Source organism: Megalops cyprinoides, chromosome 21 (genome assembly GCF_013368585.1).
Source record: "Megalops cyprinoides isolate fMegCyp1 chromosome 21, fMegCyp1.pri, whole genome shotgun sequence".
NCBI lineage: Eukaryota > Metazoa > Chordata > Actinopteri > Elopiformes > Megalopidae > Megalops > Megalops cyprinoides.
In genome coordinates, this window is record NC_050603.1 from 14,008,268 (window position 1) to 14,024,573 (window position 16,306).

Here is a 16,306-nt window from a genome sequence, read left to right on the forward strand (position 1 = left end):
GACTAGTCGTATTGTGCTGTCTGCTTGGGGCTGACCATGGCTGGTTCTGTGGCTACTCCGAGCTGTGAGGCCAGTATGTTACCATGAAACAAACAAACGTACCTTCAGATGGTGGTGGTTATATGTGTAAAAAAAAAAAAAAAAAAAAAGTTCTCATTTGTTTTGACAATTTAATCTGTCTCGCGGTGCGGAGGTGCGATCCTGTCCTGACAGGAATACAGTTTTGATTAATTACCTCAGTTGTTAGATAATGCGTTAGGATAATAAAGGCTGTGTTGATTTATTTTTCTGAACGCAGTAAAAATATCTGACAACATATTACTGTAAACGTTAACCGTCACAGCTATAATAATTATGACAGAGTAATAATCAAGCAGTCCGCGTTGCTCCTGTTGTGCAGCCACGCGTACGTGTCAGCTCCCCTACCTTGCGTGAAAAAACCTGCACAGCTAATAAAATGTTTACCTCTGGCTTCACGCCCCGCGCCCCCTCCCGCCTTAATTTCCGAACCACAATAATTACTGCTCAGCTTGATTAATTGTGTCTCCTCAATATGCTGCTCGCGGACGCCACGAGGGCTAATTATCCACCAGAACAAGGTGGGTTTGAACAATTATTGTCTCTTGTAGCGCATTGGCAGTGGTGTGGACCAGTAAGATTTCCGTCCTGAGTTCTGTCTTAAATAAGACATTCTTTCCTTGCTATATTTTTTCAGTGATGGGCGTTTTTCATACAGACTATTAGTGTCAATAAAATATCGCATCTCAAGTGGCGACACATGTGCATTTGTATTGCTGCGTTTTACAGTCTAATCTGAGAACTGAACTGCGGCACTGTTGTGTTATTGATGTTATGAATTAGCTTCATTGTTTCATTGAATCTCAGATTTGATACACGTTGCCAATACGTTACTCTTACCAGTGCATTACCTAAAGTCATCGAAACCCGCAAAGCATTATTTTTCTTAAACTTGTGGACATAATTCTGTAATTTATTCCGAACTGTAACTGTTTTAGACTAAACAGATCCTCACTTCTGTGGTACCCCTCAGTCGCACCCACTCCTAAAATACACAGACAGACACAGACACATACACGCACACGCACACATATATACACACACTGTACACACCTCTTATTAGGAGCATCTTCCATGAATACATTACCTGTACATTACCGTCACAGTTCGACCCCCTTGTATGTCCACGACATAAACGCATCCTCTTCAGTTATATGCCTGGACTCCTGCATCAGTTGTCCTCGTCACCCGCCTGGAGCAAAGTTTTGACGGGAAATAAATCACTCTGCTGTAGTTAATTACTTCCCCCGAATCCTTGTGTCCGCGCTTCTTTTGACCTTCGGAGTCATGCAGTTTTTAGACTCTTCTTTGGCCAGCGCGGGGGGCAGCACAGTACTGTTCGTCGTTGCGAGCGCGTAAGCTTTGCACTTGCTGTCTTCTTGTTTCACTTGCCCGACGACATGATTGAGTTACACGACTGACACGCGCAAACATACGCACCGGGCGCGTCCATAAAAATAATCTCACCGCGGTTATTCTCTCCGCCTCCCTCTCGCACTGTCTTTCTCTCCACACTCTCTCCCCTGCCTGTCTGTCTCGGCTCGGCTTAACAATGCAGCCACACTGTTTCCCAGGCACACATATCCGTTGCCTTATTTTTGCACTGTAAATATTAATATTCCAAGACCAATCCCATTCATTCGAGCCCGAATCTCAGTCTGTTTTGAAAAGCGACACCAAATACCAGTTTATGTTTTACGAGCGTGTGTATTTTTCTCGTGTTAAATCCCATTCCACCATATCCCCATATTCCCTGGGCATGGACACTAGCCGCTTGCCGTGTGCATCTTGGTATGACTACACAAAATACTGCGATTTAAAGATAAATTATGAAAAAGCAATTAAATAAATTTATTCGCTTTAACTGGCCGTTGTTGCTTCCGTCTGCCTGTCAACCCGCAGCTTTATAGGCACGGTGCCGGTCACAGCGATGTTGGCTTATGAAATATGGATATTTAATACCAGCAGCATGTCCTTGGATGGAGATCGCGACGCTGCTCCTATATCCATGGAGCCCGTCGCCATTCAGAATACAGTTTCATCCCACATGATGTTCCAGTGAACATAACTGTCGTTTTGCAGACCGTTGGAGAAAATAAAGAGAAACGGGTTAGGCAAATCCCCTATACCGTAAGCACCCTCTCTCGGCTGGATATTTCTCTCCGACTCTGCAATGTGTCCCCCCCAGGAGCGAGTCCTCCTGCACCGGGCAAATGCAAGGCGATCCCCTTCTCCCTCTCACACGTTTCCCCTTCACCCTCGGCCATGCACTAGCTGATCACGGTTACCAACATACGCAGGACGCCCCTCAATCCTCGGGTATGCGCGTAACATTGTCCATCTTTCACATCCATTTTTCACAACATTCCTGAGTCGGCCCGCCCCCGGCGCCTGTGATTGGCTCGCACTGCTCGGCGATGCCCCAACAGCGCAAAACCGTATTTTAAAGTAAAAGCGCACATCTGGCCAGCGGTGTCGCGCCGGCTGCTGAGGGTTCTATACAATGGCACAGAAATACACACACAACTGCTTTGACTTTGTCTCTGTAACTGTGTCACCGACTGCACCTCTACTTGGCCACTCTGTGGGTACAGGCATTTTTGATTTTGTTAGATTCATTTAGTCTGGTAAAGTCGTGATTCTAATTGCAGAAATGAATTATTATTAATTATTTTTAATCATCAAGCCTCAGCACACATTTGCCACATGTGGTGGCAGTGTGGTGTAGTGTATGAGTAACTGTACATATAAGGGAAGGTTTAAATTTTAACTGGGGCACTGCTGTTTTATCCTGAAGCAAGGTGCATAATCTGAATCACAAAATCAATGGTAACAATGATAATAATATATAGTGACATAATAACAACCTAATGGGAGCAGCAATCCCATTTTCACCTGCTTACTCTCTCTTGCACATGTTTCGGGGCTAAGCAATGTGAGAGTGCATGTGTCAGACGGGAGGTGACGTCACCCCCTACAGCAACAAAAGTACAATTAGTTCCCTTAGCCGGGGACTGGGATCTTAAGGTTGACAAGCTAATTGCATAGTTTGTAAGGGGTTGAGTTTTGTCCCAATGCTGACATTTAGTTTCACCTTAATGTGGCTATAATTGTTATTATTTTTAGTAGTAATAGTAGTCATATTGTTATTACAATTGAGGTAGACCTGAGATTTGGCCAGAACCGGTCTTTGCCTGCTCACTCTATAATATGGTACCCAACATTATCAAAGGTGGTCCTGAAGAAATAAAATTTTTACTCTTTTGTGAAATTTGTAATCTATATGTATTTTGATTGCATACATGTCCAATAAAAAAACTGTAGCAAAGAAATGTCTGAATTATGTTTTATAGTGATAAAACAAGAATCGTGACACAACTGATTAGAATACACTGTGCTATTATCAATTCCTTATATTGATGTTTGCTCAGTACCATTTGCTAACATTAAACCACTGATTTCCTCAAAGCAGATCTAATTTCAAAATAACATATTATTGAGCAACTACAATGAACTACATTCCTTGTATGGCAGCTAAGAAAAGAAAAAAAAAAACATTCATAAGAAGGGTATCCAAATTGTGTTGTGGTAGCATAATCATTTAAACAAGTTACAGCAGTTCTCTAACCACCTCCCACAGGGGCAAAAGTACTGGTGGACAGAGTGAGTCTCTTTGTATTGACACCTCAATTAACCTCATATGGGAAGCAGTTGGAAGTCAGCCATGGTCAGGAGTACCTGGGGAATTAGACAGAAATGCAAGAAACCAGAGCTCACATGACACAGGCCAGGCAGGCTTGAGCGTGGACAGGCCAGCGAGAACACGGTATTGGTGTGTCAATGGCAAGGCCCGCATTTCCAGACCTGTAGCAGGCCTACTTCAGTTACACACATGTGTGGCGCAGATGATCTATGGGACGTCCCAGTCCCACATTTACAACAGAAAGTATTTTAAGGCCACAAGCAAAGGGTGAATTAAGGCAGTGAACAGAGTAGTGATCCGTTTGAATGGGGCGTACTCTTCCATGGTGCAGCCATCCCGGGAACAGAGAATCTCCGCGGGTTTCAATGTCAGGGGCCGATGCGAGGACAGCTACATTCACCTCATATGGGAGGCATTTTCATTTCACCAGATATGCACCTTTTCCTGCACTCACAAACAGAAGACATGGCATGGCTGCCGTGATTGATGGTCCACTGGTGTGCGACCATCAATGAGGCAGTGTCCCGACACAAGAATGCTCACGCACAAGCATTCAGAGCTTAAAACAGCGGCCATATTTCAGGGTGCTGGGCTGCACGAACATAGTGTGGACTCTCTGATCTTTAAATCATTGGGATGACTCACCCCCATCATTGCGTCCACTCTGTCAGCCAATCCACATGCAATGAATATTTAAAGAATCTGCACACCCCAGAACAGGACCACTGACATCCACAACATAAAATACTGTGCATGTCCCAGTCAAGAAAGCTTGGAGGAAACAGGCCTGTGCATATCTGAAGGCCGCATATTACGACTGACCTTTTTTAGATAAATGAATATGATGTGTTTCCTATTCATTCCATTTGTCAGGAAAGGAAACCATTACAGATTGGTGCAGCCTTTCACAGAGAACCTCTGCCAAAATCACATTGCATGACATTTTTTTGATAAGTGTCAGTTATTTTGACTCAAGTTTTCCTTTATTATGATATCACGCATGAATTGTGAGCTTAGAATGAATGCTTGGCAACCACAGAGCTATGTCCTTCTGTGAGTCAGGGGCATTGGCAGAGGAAATATTCAAGTCTGATAAATTTAATGTTCATCTCATGATCCTCAGGTCTGGATGGACTACACTGCATAAAGATGTACACCGTAGTGACAGCAGTAATAATTTTGATCCGGTGCATTCTCATATGGCTCTCTTTAGCACGCCAGGGCTCCACTGTTTCACTAAACCATTGTGGTGTGGACCCAGTTAGCATCTAGCATCAGCCAAAGGTAGACTCAGGGAGCACTCTGGAATCAACTTGCATTTTCCCAGGAAGTGCCTCCCACCGGATTGGCTATGGGCCCTCCATTGTTATCATGAAAACAAAGGCAAAAACAGGATGTACATAACAAGGGGTGTGTGTACATGTTTTTTGGTGGTCTCTGTAATATAGTATAAAACATGCAAAACTGATCCCACAATCAAGGGAGCGTAAGAAATCTTAGAGGAATTGGGGGTAAAATACAAACTCAACCAAAAAGGCAGACGATAGCTTGCAGACAGACTCCCAGGCCAGCTAAAAATAATTAATGACAAAGGCAGAAAAAACCCAATTAGCTTACATCAGGTCTTACGTGATACGCGCAGACTGGAGGGCTCTCAAATGCAGTTGTTATGAACACTGTGTCGGGCAGTACAGCCCAACTGACCGTTCTCTAGCTGGACTCTATCTCCCTCTGCTGTCTGAGCGCTGAATTGCAGTGTACCTGTGCCACATTTTATAATGTTGCTTCGACACATGCTTATGTCTATTTGCAGAGAAGAGACAGAGTTTATGTAGAGTAAAGACATTTCTCTGTATAACAATTAAATCCCATTCCTACTTATAAACATCCAGTTTGTTCCAGGCAGTCTTGATTAACAGGGATTTTAAAATCCTCACAGAAAGTCTAGAGTCAAATTACATCCTTTGTGTACAATAATAGCACATTGTGCAACCCTCTTGTAATAGAGGACTGCAATCTAAAGACCATAATTGACATACTCAGAAAACAAAGCAAAGAGGGGCAGAAACTCAGAGTCACATTACATTACTTAGCTTAGACGAGCAGTTTTGTAGTTTTCTGTTTTCAGGCCATGTCTGTATGTATGCTGTGCTTCCCTGGTGCAATGTGCTCCCTCAGTGGGAAAGGAGTGAGGCAATCGTCCCGCGAAAGGAAGCATCCGGCACCGTGCGAGGCGCCAAGTTTCGCAGGCAGCGGCAGTGCCACACCGGGGAGGGAAGGACATGTGCCAGCGATCACCCCATGACTGTCATTTTATTTATTCACCCACCAATGCCTTTGGCAAACAACCCTTAAGTAGGCGACAATGTAAAGCAGTATAATCATTATAAATCATAATATACCAAAGTGTAAAACTGCTGGTAAAACAACACAAAAATAGTTGACCATTACCAATGTTTCAGGAGTAGAACATTTATAAATTCAGTTCAAGCTCTTATGTAAGGTGCATCCAGCCAAATGCTGAGTCATATGATTAGGGATGTCCAGTTACTGGCCAAAACCATGTCTATTGTACTTTACAGACTGCATTGCGTATCAACAAGACTGTACTACTCTCTGTCCTTGACAATGGTGGTGGGGAAAATTGGGGGAAAGTTAACCAGGGACATCAGTGTTTAACCAAGGTGCTGTTTGCATTAATCTTTAACCCGAGTGTGCAGCTGAAAAAGCAGTCACCCCGCCAGTAGGTGAAAGGGATCAAATATTGTCACTGAGCCAGTGTTTCCTCTACCCGTCAAGACAAGACATGAACACCTCAACTGTCAGTCCCAATCACACCATTATGTGTCAACTGCACGTGGGGATTCATTATGGCTCAGGTGTGTTGCCCCAAAACCATTTCTCTATTATACATGGCCTACATTCTCTGAAACTGCTGCATCCACTGTAGATAAGCTGGTCTTCCTGAAACTGCATATGGCAGACCTACTATTGTTCAGCTGTAGCAATAAAAACAATGTGTTCATCCAGACTAGTTTATTAAATTCACATTCTCTCTCAACTGAGAATAAGTGACCTTGGATTAAGAGATAAGACTGTTATTTCTCTTTGCTTGCATTGATAACATGACATTACATCACCTTCAGCTCACCTCTCACTGTCACTTTTGCCTTACTTCAGCACCTTTGGCAACAAACAATAGCAAGGAGGGAGGAACAGGAGGCAAGCACAAGGCACTACACTCAGGGAGTATTTAGGGCAGTGGTAAAACTGTGGGAGGGAGATTTGTACCGAGGGACCATAAAGTTTTCATTCTACCTTCTTTCTTCAGTCAGCAGAAAGTTGAAGGTCTAGATCTATGAAGCACTAAAAAACACAAAGAACACAGTGGAAATTATCGCAGCACTGGCACACTTAAAAGTTATAAGTCTATGGCAGACAAATAGATCCACATGAAAAGGTCACGCTTTTCATGGATTTAATTTCGCTACAGTGACACACGAGTGTCACCGCTAAAAAGCCTGGTGTGACGTAATGGCTGTGGAACTTCCTTTGAGAGCAGAGGCATGCAGGGTCAAGTTGAAGATTATGAAATTACAATATTGGCTCCCTTCAGTAAGGTGGTTTGTCTGACTTGTGTGGGTGAAATGCTGTTGAAATGGATGGTATGCAAGTTGTGAGGTGCACAGATGTCTGTCAAAAACACACAGGAAATGCTTTCCTGTTGTTGGTGTGATAATGATAATCAGGACCAGGGTTAAAGTGTGGCCAGTGAGGTCCTGTGCATTGTGGGGTCCTGTGCATTCTTATATGAGGCTTCATGAAAAACCTCTTTGGATGTTTGCAATGGGTGTGTGTCGACTATTCCTAACTAAGGTGTGATGTGGTTGCTACCCAATATATTTTTTTCATGGGAATCACCCAATGCCCACCATTCTCCCTTCTTGTTAGCCGCATTACTTGACTTTTAAGTTAGCTGGGTTTGTGGCTAGCAGTGAAAAATCGCTACCCTATCCATATCAGCGAGTACCCGCTTACACCAGCATCTAATTTTAATAAAGTCTACTGCATCTACAAACCTAATATGGCAAAAATGCACGCGGTGACTAATGTGAAGCGACTCAGTCACTTTTAAGAAGTAAAAACACGGAAAATGTTGCGAGTTCCTTACATTAAAAATCCAGGCGGATGTTTATGAAATTTTTAGGAATAATTTTAGGAATAATTGTCAGTGTACAAAATTTCGTCCACGCTAACGTGAAAACGGCGGAGATGTTACACGTTGCGTACGTTTTCTTCGTGCATGACACCAATAATATTCACTTAAAGAAAAGAAACCCCATACCCTCTCACCTGGAGTTGTGCTGTTGTGGATCACTGTTCTGCGTTGTGCACATGATACATATCCACCTCACATCCACACACTCTGTGGCACGTGTGAAGTTTGTTAGCATGACGGAATGTATGGTTCCATCCGGTTATTTCCACTCAATGACCCATTTGCAGGGGCACTCCTCACTGGGTTAAAGGGATCGAACAAACTCTCCAGGGAACATTTTTATGGTTTTTCCGCTTCTGAAATCTGGCACAGCCTGATCTGCAGCGTCAGACCATGGATTTAACAACTGGCGCAGTTCTGTTACCTTTACCTTACTACTACCCCCCCCCCCCTTCACCTTTACCTTACCTAGGTAACTCCAGTTAAACCCTATATCTGACCAATTATTACAGACAACCAATGACAAGGAGGGGGAGGAGCTGATGTTTTTAGGGACGGGGTTTTTAAATAAGGAGGGAAACAGCACAACTTACACAGAAAATCTGCAGAGAGAGTTGACACAGGGAAGCGCGATCGAGAAACAGACATGTCAGTTATACAGATGATACCGACGGACACCTTCTCCATCATCCTCGTCCTCATCTCCACCGTACTGCTGCTCCTCTTCCTCAGACCTCCCCAAGCCAAGTCCGGTAACTACAAGTTCCCCCCGGGACCCAACCCCTGGCCTCTTATTGGCAACCTCAACATCCTCAACATGCACTGCCCGCAGGAAACCATGTGCAAGGTAAGGGATGCGTCGGATTCGGCTCTGGGTGAGGAGGAGACAATTCTCCTTTTTAAAATTGTGTAACCGTGTGAGGTGTGCGTGTGAGTTAGATGTAAGCCAAATGGTGGGAAGGTAGATTTAGACTAAATTCAAACTGCAGACGTTAGTCTGATCACCCTTGATCTAGCCGTGAAGCAATTAAAGGTGATGTCTCACAGAACAAGGAGGAGCTTTAACATCAGCTATACTGAAGAGTGCATGTGAGCTATGGATGCAGTTGCCACTGCTTTTGATGAATGAGACGCTTGCACAGTTGGGTAAAAATGCACACAGAAAAGTCTTTATCGTCAGTGAACGCCCTGCATTGTTGAAAACTGTCAGCTCTCAGGCTGGTGGGATGGGTTGTGAAATCACAGTTTGTTCCACAAACTACAGCTTTGTAAGGCATCGAAGCGCGTTGATTTGGGACAAAAGTCGCTGAGCATTCCGTCGTCATAAATATACATATATTAGCCTTAGTCCTAAGTGTGCATATTCTGTTATTTGACATTGATGAGAGGTTTCGAGCAGAAACAGTTTTTTTTTTGTTTAATTAAATTAACCACGAGCCTACACCTAATATTTATTTAGCACTATTTCTTTTTTTCCGCGTTATAGTGTAATAAATGGGAAGAGTTTCGAGAAGAACAAGAAATACAAGAAATTACTGATGTAAAAAAAGTTACGGATGTAAAGTTGCATATTGATGGTATTGATGTTTTTTGCCTTGGTTTGCTTTTGATAGCTGTGTGTGTGGTGAAATGACCACAATGGTGTCAGTATTTTTTCCAAAAAAATATCCACCGCCTATCAACAGTGCTGTTGTAAACCAGGCTGTTATAAAGTCTGCAGACCTGTGTATGAATGGTCAACACGAAATCTCTTACAACCAAGAAAGATAACAAACCATGTGATCAGGGCTAATTTTCATAGTTGTGGGGTTTAACCTCATGGACAGGTTTGGACTTTGAAAATTCCACTTCTTTGGAAAACAAAGACAGGGAAAGGAAAGAAGTCATCCTCTGTGACCCACAGGCAAAGAAGCATGTCATCTACTCCTTGCCCTTGCCCTCTCACAACTCCTTCTCATCCCAAATGCCCCCCTCTCTCTCCCTAACTCTTTCTCCTTCCATCTCTCTTCCCCTCACACTCTGTATCCCTCCATCTTTCTTTCTCCTGCCCTCCCTCATCCTGCCTGCAGCTAGCTGAGGAGTATGGAGACGTGTTCACCTTTCACATGGGCAGGAAGAAGTTTGTGGTCCTGACCGGATTTGATGCAGTGAAGGAGGCTCTGGTGACCCAGGCAGACGAATTTGGGGAGAGGAGCCTGCCCCCCTCCTTCAGACGCATCTCACACGGCAAAGGTGAGAATGGTAGCGCGTACACTTTGCAGTGGTGAGACAGTGTGAATGTGTAGTGACACTGAGATATTGCATGCATCTTTACAAAGCTAAGCTTGAGGGAGTGTCTACTTTACAAAGGTGAAACTGATTGAGTGAACACTTTGCAATGCTGAAAAGTGATCGAGTGCACACATAGAGTAAGTTTCCTCATTTCCCACATCTACTGAACAAGAGGACAGTTGTTTAATATTGTAGGACTCAGTCAGACAATATGACACTTGTACAACACATGGTCTCTCAAGGACATGATTACAGATACATTCCTAGCCTTAAATTCTGATAGTGACAGACATGCTGACGTTGTTGAACACACTGACACGAAAACACACTGGCACATGCTGGCCCTCAGGCACACAGACCTGGTCACACTGTGAACTGGCTCACTGACCCACACCGACCCCGTTCTCTCCGGCAGGCATCGTGTTTGGCGTGGGCGAGTCGTGGAAGACCATGCGTCGCTTCACGCTGTCCACCCTGCGGGATTTCGGCATGGGCCGCAGCACGATCGAGGATCGCATTGTAGATGAGGCGCAGAACCTGATTGAGGTCTTCCAACAGCGGCAGGGTAAAAATCATATTTTACCAGGTTTTTTAAAAAAAACATATTGCACCAGGGAAAATACTACCTCACACTAGCATAAAAGATCCATTACATCAGGGTAAAAACTACCTTGCACCATGGAAAAAAGCCTTGTAGCTGCACCTTAAAGGTCTAACAGAACAGGCTAATTCAGTGGCACCTCCTGTAAGATGCCCAATGAAATATTGCTTTGACATGAGGAGGGCTCTGTGATGCAAACAACAAGGTCATGAATTTCAAATAAGCACAAGATCTGCATGCAGCAACTGACATGGAAAGACAGCAGTGACTGACACAACTACAATTGGAAATCTCTCATCTGAGAAATATGGTGGTTTTCCTCTTACGTTCTCCTCTCCTCCTCTTCCTCCCTCTCCAAAAGGCAAGCCGTTCAACCCCACAGTCAACATCAACTCGGCCGTCTCCAACATCATCTGCATCCTGGTGTTTGGTCACCGTTTCCAGTACGACGACCCCAAGTTCCTTCGGCTGCAGCAGCTGGTCAGCGAGAACATCCAGCTGGTTGCCTCCCCCCAGGTGCAGGTAGGTGTTTAACGCCTGAACAATCACACCTGCTCTGTTGCACCTGCAAACAAACAAACCCATGCGCCCACAGCTGGAGGAGAGCAGCACCTGTGCACACCCATGCCTGGCCTAACTCTCTTTAGAAACACCTGGGCAGAGCTGCTCCAGAGAACACAACTGGCAGTCTTAAGGTGACGTGAGGTGAGAACATTCCCAGCGAGCATCTAGCCTACTCTCAATGTTGCTGAAAAGTTGTGAAACTGCATTCTTCAGCAACATTCTATACTTGCCAGCAGGGAAGCATCTTCAGGCCCTGAAACAGACAGAAGATGCATTAACACCTTTCAGATGCTGTTGAGCGCTCGCCAGATTTTGAGCCTGTTATTTGTCTCGGTGGGATCTGTGTGAACGTGTGCCTCGAGCTGTAGTTGGTTCATTTTTCCATCTCTTTTTCTCTCTCCTCCAGCTCTACAATATCTTCCCTATACCATCAATGCTTCTGGCCGATTTGCATAAGGCTCTCCAGAACAGTGAGGAGAACAGGTTGTACTTCAGGCAGGTGTGCCGGCAGCACAAGGCAGACCTGGACAACAATGACCTGAGGAGTTTCATCGACTCCTTTATCGCCAAACAACAGGGAGAGGTCAGAACAAACACTGCCCCAGTCAGCCTATCAGTAATCACCCCCTGGGCCTGCCTGCACACAGCCTGATCTCCCTGCCCTCACCTGGGGTGTAACTGCATTGCAGGCAGTGGAAACGAATGGGGCTTACCTGATTTAGAAACACCTGGGGTCTGCATGTGTCGCAGGTGTATCGCAAACACTGGGGGGGCTTCTTTGATTGGTCTGCTGTGCCACATGCACACACAACAGGGGAGCCTCACCATGTGAGGGGGCATGGTCCCAAGATTCTCTTAAATGGGGAAATCTCTAATATTCTACTATACCCATAATAGAATTGTTCCCAGAGGGCATTAGTTCCTGCAACAAAAACGACAATCAATGTAATGTTATTACATTACATCAATGTGTGGGAGATTTTTTGCAATAGAACATATAACATAATGTAATGAGGATGTGCAGTATATACTATAAATGAAGTATTTGCATGGTGCTCTGTGGCCTAGGAGCATAAGATGAAGCTGGGAATAGGGAAGACTGCCTGGCACAAATATTCAAAACTGCAAATGATGGCGGTATCCTGTACAAGCAGCCTTGGCTGAGTATTTTGGGCAGGGAGTGAGTTGCAGCCCGCAGGTCTTTACGCTTGCTGGCAGGCCCGCGGGAGCCGAGTTGCTCGGCGGCTTTTTTTGGCCATCGTCTCTCAGGCGGTGTCTCTGCTGGTGCTGAGAAGGAAATGCCGAAATGCACCTGCAGAGCTGACGGCCGATGTCCCACTTTCTCTCTCACTCGCACAGGAGTCCAAGAACGGCCACACTCACTTCGATGAGGACAACATGGTGGCGACTGTGGCAAACCTGTTCGCCGCCGGGACGGAGACCACGTCCACCACCCTCCGCTGGGGCCTGCTGCTCATGATGAAGTACCCCCACATTCAGGGTGAGTCTAGGCTGCGTACCCCAAAACCAAACACTCAGCTTATTTACGACAGCTGTGACTGTCACAATATGTCTATACCAGAGTTGAGTTGCTCAACTGAGTTGCCTCATGGTGAATTCCTGAGTGGATTTCAGATCTTGTAGGGTAGAAATTGTCCCAAAAGGGACAAAATCAAATTGGGAAATCTTATGACAGGGAGCAGGGGGGTAGGAAGAGTGAGGATGGTATGGAAGACACCAGTAATTATAATGCCCCTTGGTGTGGAAGGCATGTACGGTACACATAAAGATGCACACAAAAATCAGAGCAACCTCCAGCACAATAGAATATAAGTGTATCCATTCAAGGTGAATGAGCAACAGCATCAGACCAGGCCAACAACACTCCCAAACCAGAGACTGTGAGCATAACACCATTCAAGCCCTACGCAACCCTCTCTAAGGGCGAGTCCTCCTTCACAGTGCAACACAAAGTGTTTCTATCTGTGTTGGCCGTCTGTACATAAGGAAACTTTATTTGCCACAAAAACACTGCAGTAGAGATCATGTCACCCTGAAACATCTTTTTAATATTCCGCATGGCAACCTTTTCTCTTCTTCCCCCCCCCGCCCCTTACAGAAAAAGTACAGGCAGAGATCGAGAGTGTAATCGGAACAGCGCGCCCCCCGCGGGTGGAGGACCGCAAGAACATGCCATACACAGATGCTGTCCTACACGAGATCCAGCGCTTTGGAAATGTGGTGCCTAATAACCTGCTCCATGAGACCAAAGTGGACACCACCTTCAGAGGCTACCACATCCCTAAGGTAAGAGTTCAGAGCCCACACTACCTTTGGAGGCTGCCTCACCCTCAGGGTGAGAGGTCAGAGTAAATATCAAACTCATCTGTCTATAATAGGTCCATCTGTACATTTTAGTTAAAGGTTACAAAGATCAGTTTAGATACCAGGACTGGCTTAGTTATTCATTCATTCAGACCTTTAGGCAACCTGTTGACTGTCACCGAGCAAAGTCTAATGTTGAAGGTGATTTTAGGTTAAGTTTTTTAAGAGTTTATATTACTTGATTTGTGAAACTCTACAATACCCACTAAATATCTCAAGCAAGACGTCTACCACAAATAAAGAGGCTAAACGGATATTCTCCTGACAGTTATTTGGAAGGAAATGACTGAAAAAAATTTAAGTGGTAGTTTAAACAATAACTGATCTCAGCTCACTTTGTGGGTGGATTGTAAACTGTGTTGAGCAAAGTCTATGAAGCTAACTTAAATGAGACCAAAATATATTTAAACACGTATATTTTTCTCATCAACACTTTTTAAAGCACATCATTCAGTGGGTATAGATATTGCATCTAAATGAATATATAACACTAGTTTAACACTGTAACACATTATAACACTGGTTTGCTGGTACTGTCATAGCTAAGAAACCAGTCATCCTTTTACATTCCTGACAGCTAGTCTCCTGAATTGCATACAAATTGATGGCTTTAGTTTCAGTGTGAAAGAAGCACTGAGCCCCAATAACTGACACAAAAATTATTATATTACAGTATGACATTGCTGTAGCATTTAAGGTAGCATTTTAAAGCAAGCTGGGTGGTTGCAAAATAGCGGCAATGTGCCGTGGTGACAGCAGGATCCATGAGGACGAGGTCACTGGCTACAAAGGAATCAAAGCTTATTTAGTTCCCAGGAAAAAAAATCACAATTTTTATGTGGGCAATATGCAAGCTGCTTCTCTTCTGCAGCCCCTTTAGCTGTCTTGACTCAAATCAAATCAACATCCATGAGCAGCGAGGCCCTATCCAGGGAGACTCGCATGGCTTATATTTTACGTGCTTCACTATACATTATTTATTGAGGCAATTTGCTGGAGACTTACAGAGGCAATTTAGGTTAATCACCTCACTCCAGCCCACAGAACCCCACCTGGGAGTCACTCTTCTGCCTACAGACCTCGTTTCTTGACCAACATGCCAGACTGCCGCCTAGATCACCTTTGCATTTTACTCTGTCACTCTTGTGGATGAAGACTGGATGAGGGCCCTGTTTCCGTGGAAACGATACATAATGTTCTGCCTCTCTCTCGTGCTCCACCCCCTGATGTACCCACAGGGCACTCCAGTGATCCCTCTGCTCACCTCTGTGCTGTATGACAAGACGCAGTGGGAGACGCCTTATCAGTTCAACCCGGGCCACTTCCTGGACAAGGAGGGCAGCTTCATCAAGAGAGACGCCTTCATGCCGTTCTCCGCAGGTCAGTGCTCAGCTGCTGTGGACAAGCTCGCCCAAATTAAACAACATGTGTACACACCGAAACCGCCCACGGGTCCTCTGGTCCTCACCTGTCATTGTCTCCCCCCTAACAGGGCGCAGGGTGTGTGTTGGGGAGACCCTGGCCAAGATGGAGCTCTTCCTGTTCTTCACCACCTTCCTGCAGAGGTTCACCTTCTGCCCGCCCCCGGGAGTCCAGCCCCAGGACCTGTCCCTCACCCCCATGCCCGGGCTCACCTCCTCACCCACACCCTACGAGATCTGCGCCGTTAGCCGCTCACACTGACAGGACATGCCGACTTTCACTCTGAAAATCACACTAAATTATTAGTATTAATTTCAGCATTAGTATTAGTCATACTGGCAGCAGCAATATTTGTGGTAGTAGTGGCATTAATGTTGTACAGTGATATATTGAAATGGACATTTAATGCACCTTAACCTGCTCCTTATTCTGTTGCTCAGTTTTTGATTACCGGTAGCTATTTTTCTCTTGGATATCAATCCCTGAAACTGGATGTATATAACCATACTCCATACTGTATGTATATATCTATAATCCCTACTGTATGTATGTATCCATAATCTACTGTATTTTATTTCATTTTGTATGTCTTCATAATAAATTACCTAAAAACAACTGTTTATTTTCTCTGTATATATCTACGAAGAAGCTAGCTGTCAGATGCTCCTGACAAAAACTAAGATGCAAAAAACCAAACCTGCAAAAAAAAATTAAAAACAAACAAAAACCTTATCAAATCAAACTAAACTAAACCAGCCCAGCCTATACCTTGTCTAGCTTAGACCTGCATAGCCTGAGAACAGCCAGGGGAAACTGAAACATGCCATTTAATCACAGACCAGTCGAACAGATCTGCCTCATTACCAGTGTCTGGCATCATTCAGTTACACACCTATATGAAAACAAGACAAAGACAATGAACTGATTTCAAATGAAGCTGAGTGCTGAAGATTACTGCTTTTAATAGTGGTGACAGGTGGACAACTGAGGAGCCTTCATTAAATATTCAAACATTTAACAATACAACAACTAGACTAACAATTTATCAGCTTTTGGTTAGTTG

General features: G+C 44.5%; 2 protein-coding genes and 1 long non-coding RNA gene across 3 annotated transcripts in view; 1 reads left to right on the top strand and 2 right to left on the bottom strand.

Moving 5' to 3' along the window:
* ext1c (exostoses (multiple) 1c) overlaps positions 1-2,433 on the bottom strand; it is a 34,981-nt gene extending 32,548 nt beyond the window's left edge. Inside the window, exon 1 of the mRNA XM_036515890.1 lies at positions 1,166-2,433. The gene's annotated coding sequence lies outside the window, so the exon portion shown is untranslated. The remainder of the gene's footprint in view (positions 1-1,165) is intronic.
* Positions 2,434-3,505: 1,072 nt separating this feature from the next.
* On the bottom strand, positions 3,506-8,367 carry LOC118796255. The gene is made up of 3 exons (XR_005005875.1): positions 8,135-8,367; positions 7,100-7,147; positions 3,506-4,225 (listed from the first exon to the last, which is right to left on the bottom strand). It is a non-coding gene; the product is annotated as an uncharacterized LOC118796255 (long non-coding RNA).
* A 252-nt stretch (positions 8,368-8,619) lies between these two features.
* On the top strand, positions 8,620-15,775 carry LOC118796254 (cytochrome P450 2K1-like). Its single transcript, XM_036555061.1, has 9 exons — positions 8,620-8,847; positions 10,070-10,232; positions 10,687-10,836; positions 11,234-11,394; positions 11,843-12,019; positions 12,796-12,937; positions 13,556-13,743; positions 15,060-15,201; positions 15,314-15,775. Exons 1-9 carry the CDS (start codon positions 8,647-8,649, stop codon positions 15,502-15,504), a joined length of 1,515 nt encoding a protein of 504 aa, XP_036410954.1. The 5' UTR covers positions 8,620-8,646; the 3' UTR covers positions 15,505-15,775.
* The last annotated feature ends 531 nt before the right edge of the window (positions 15,776-16,306 follow it).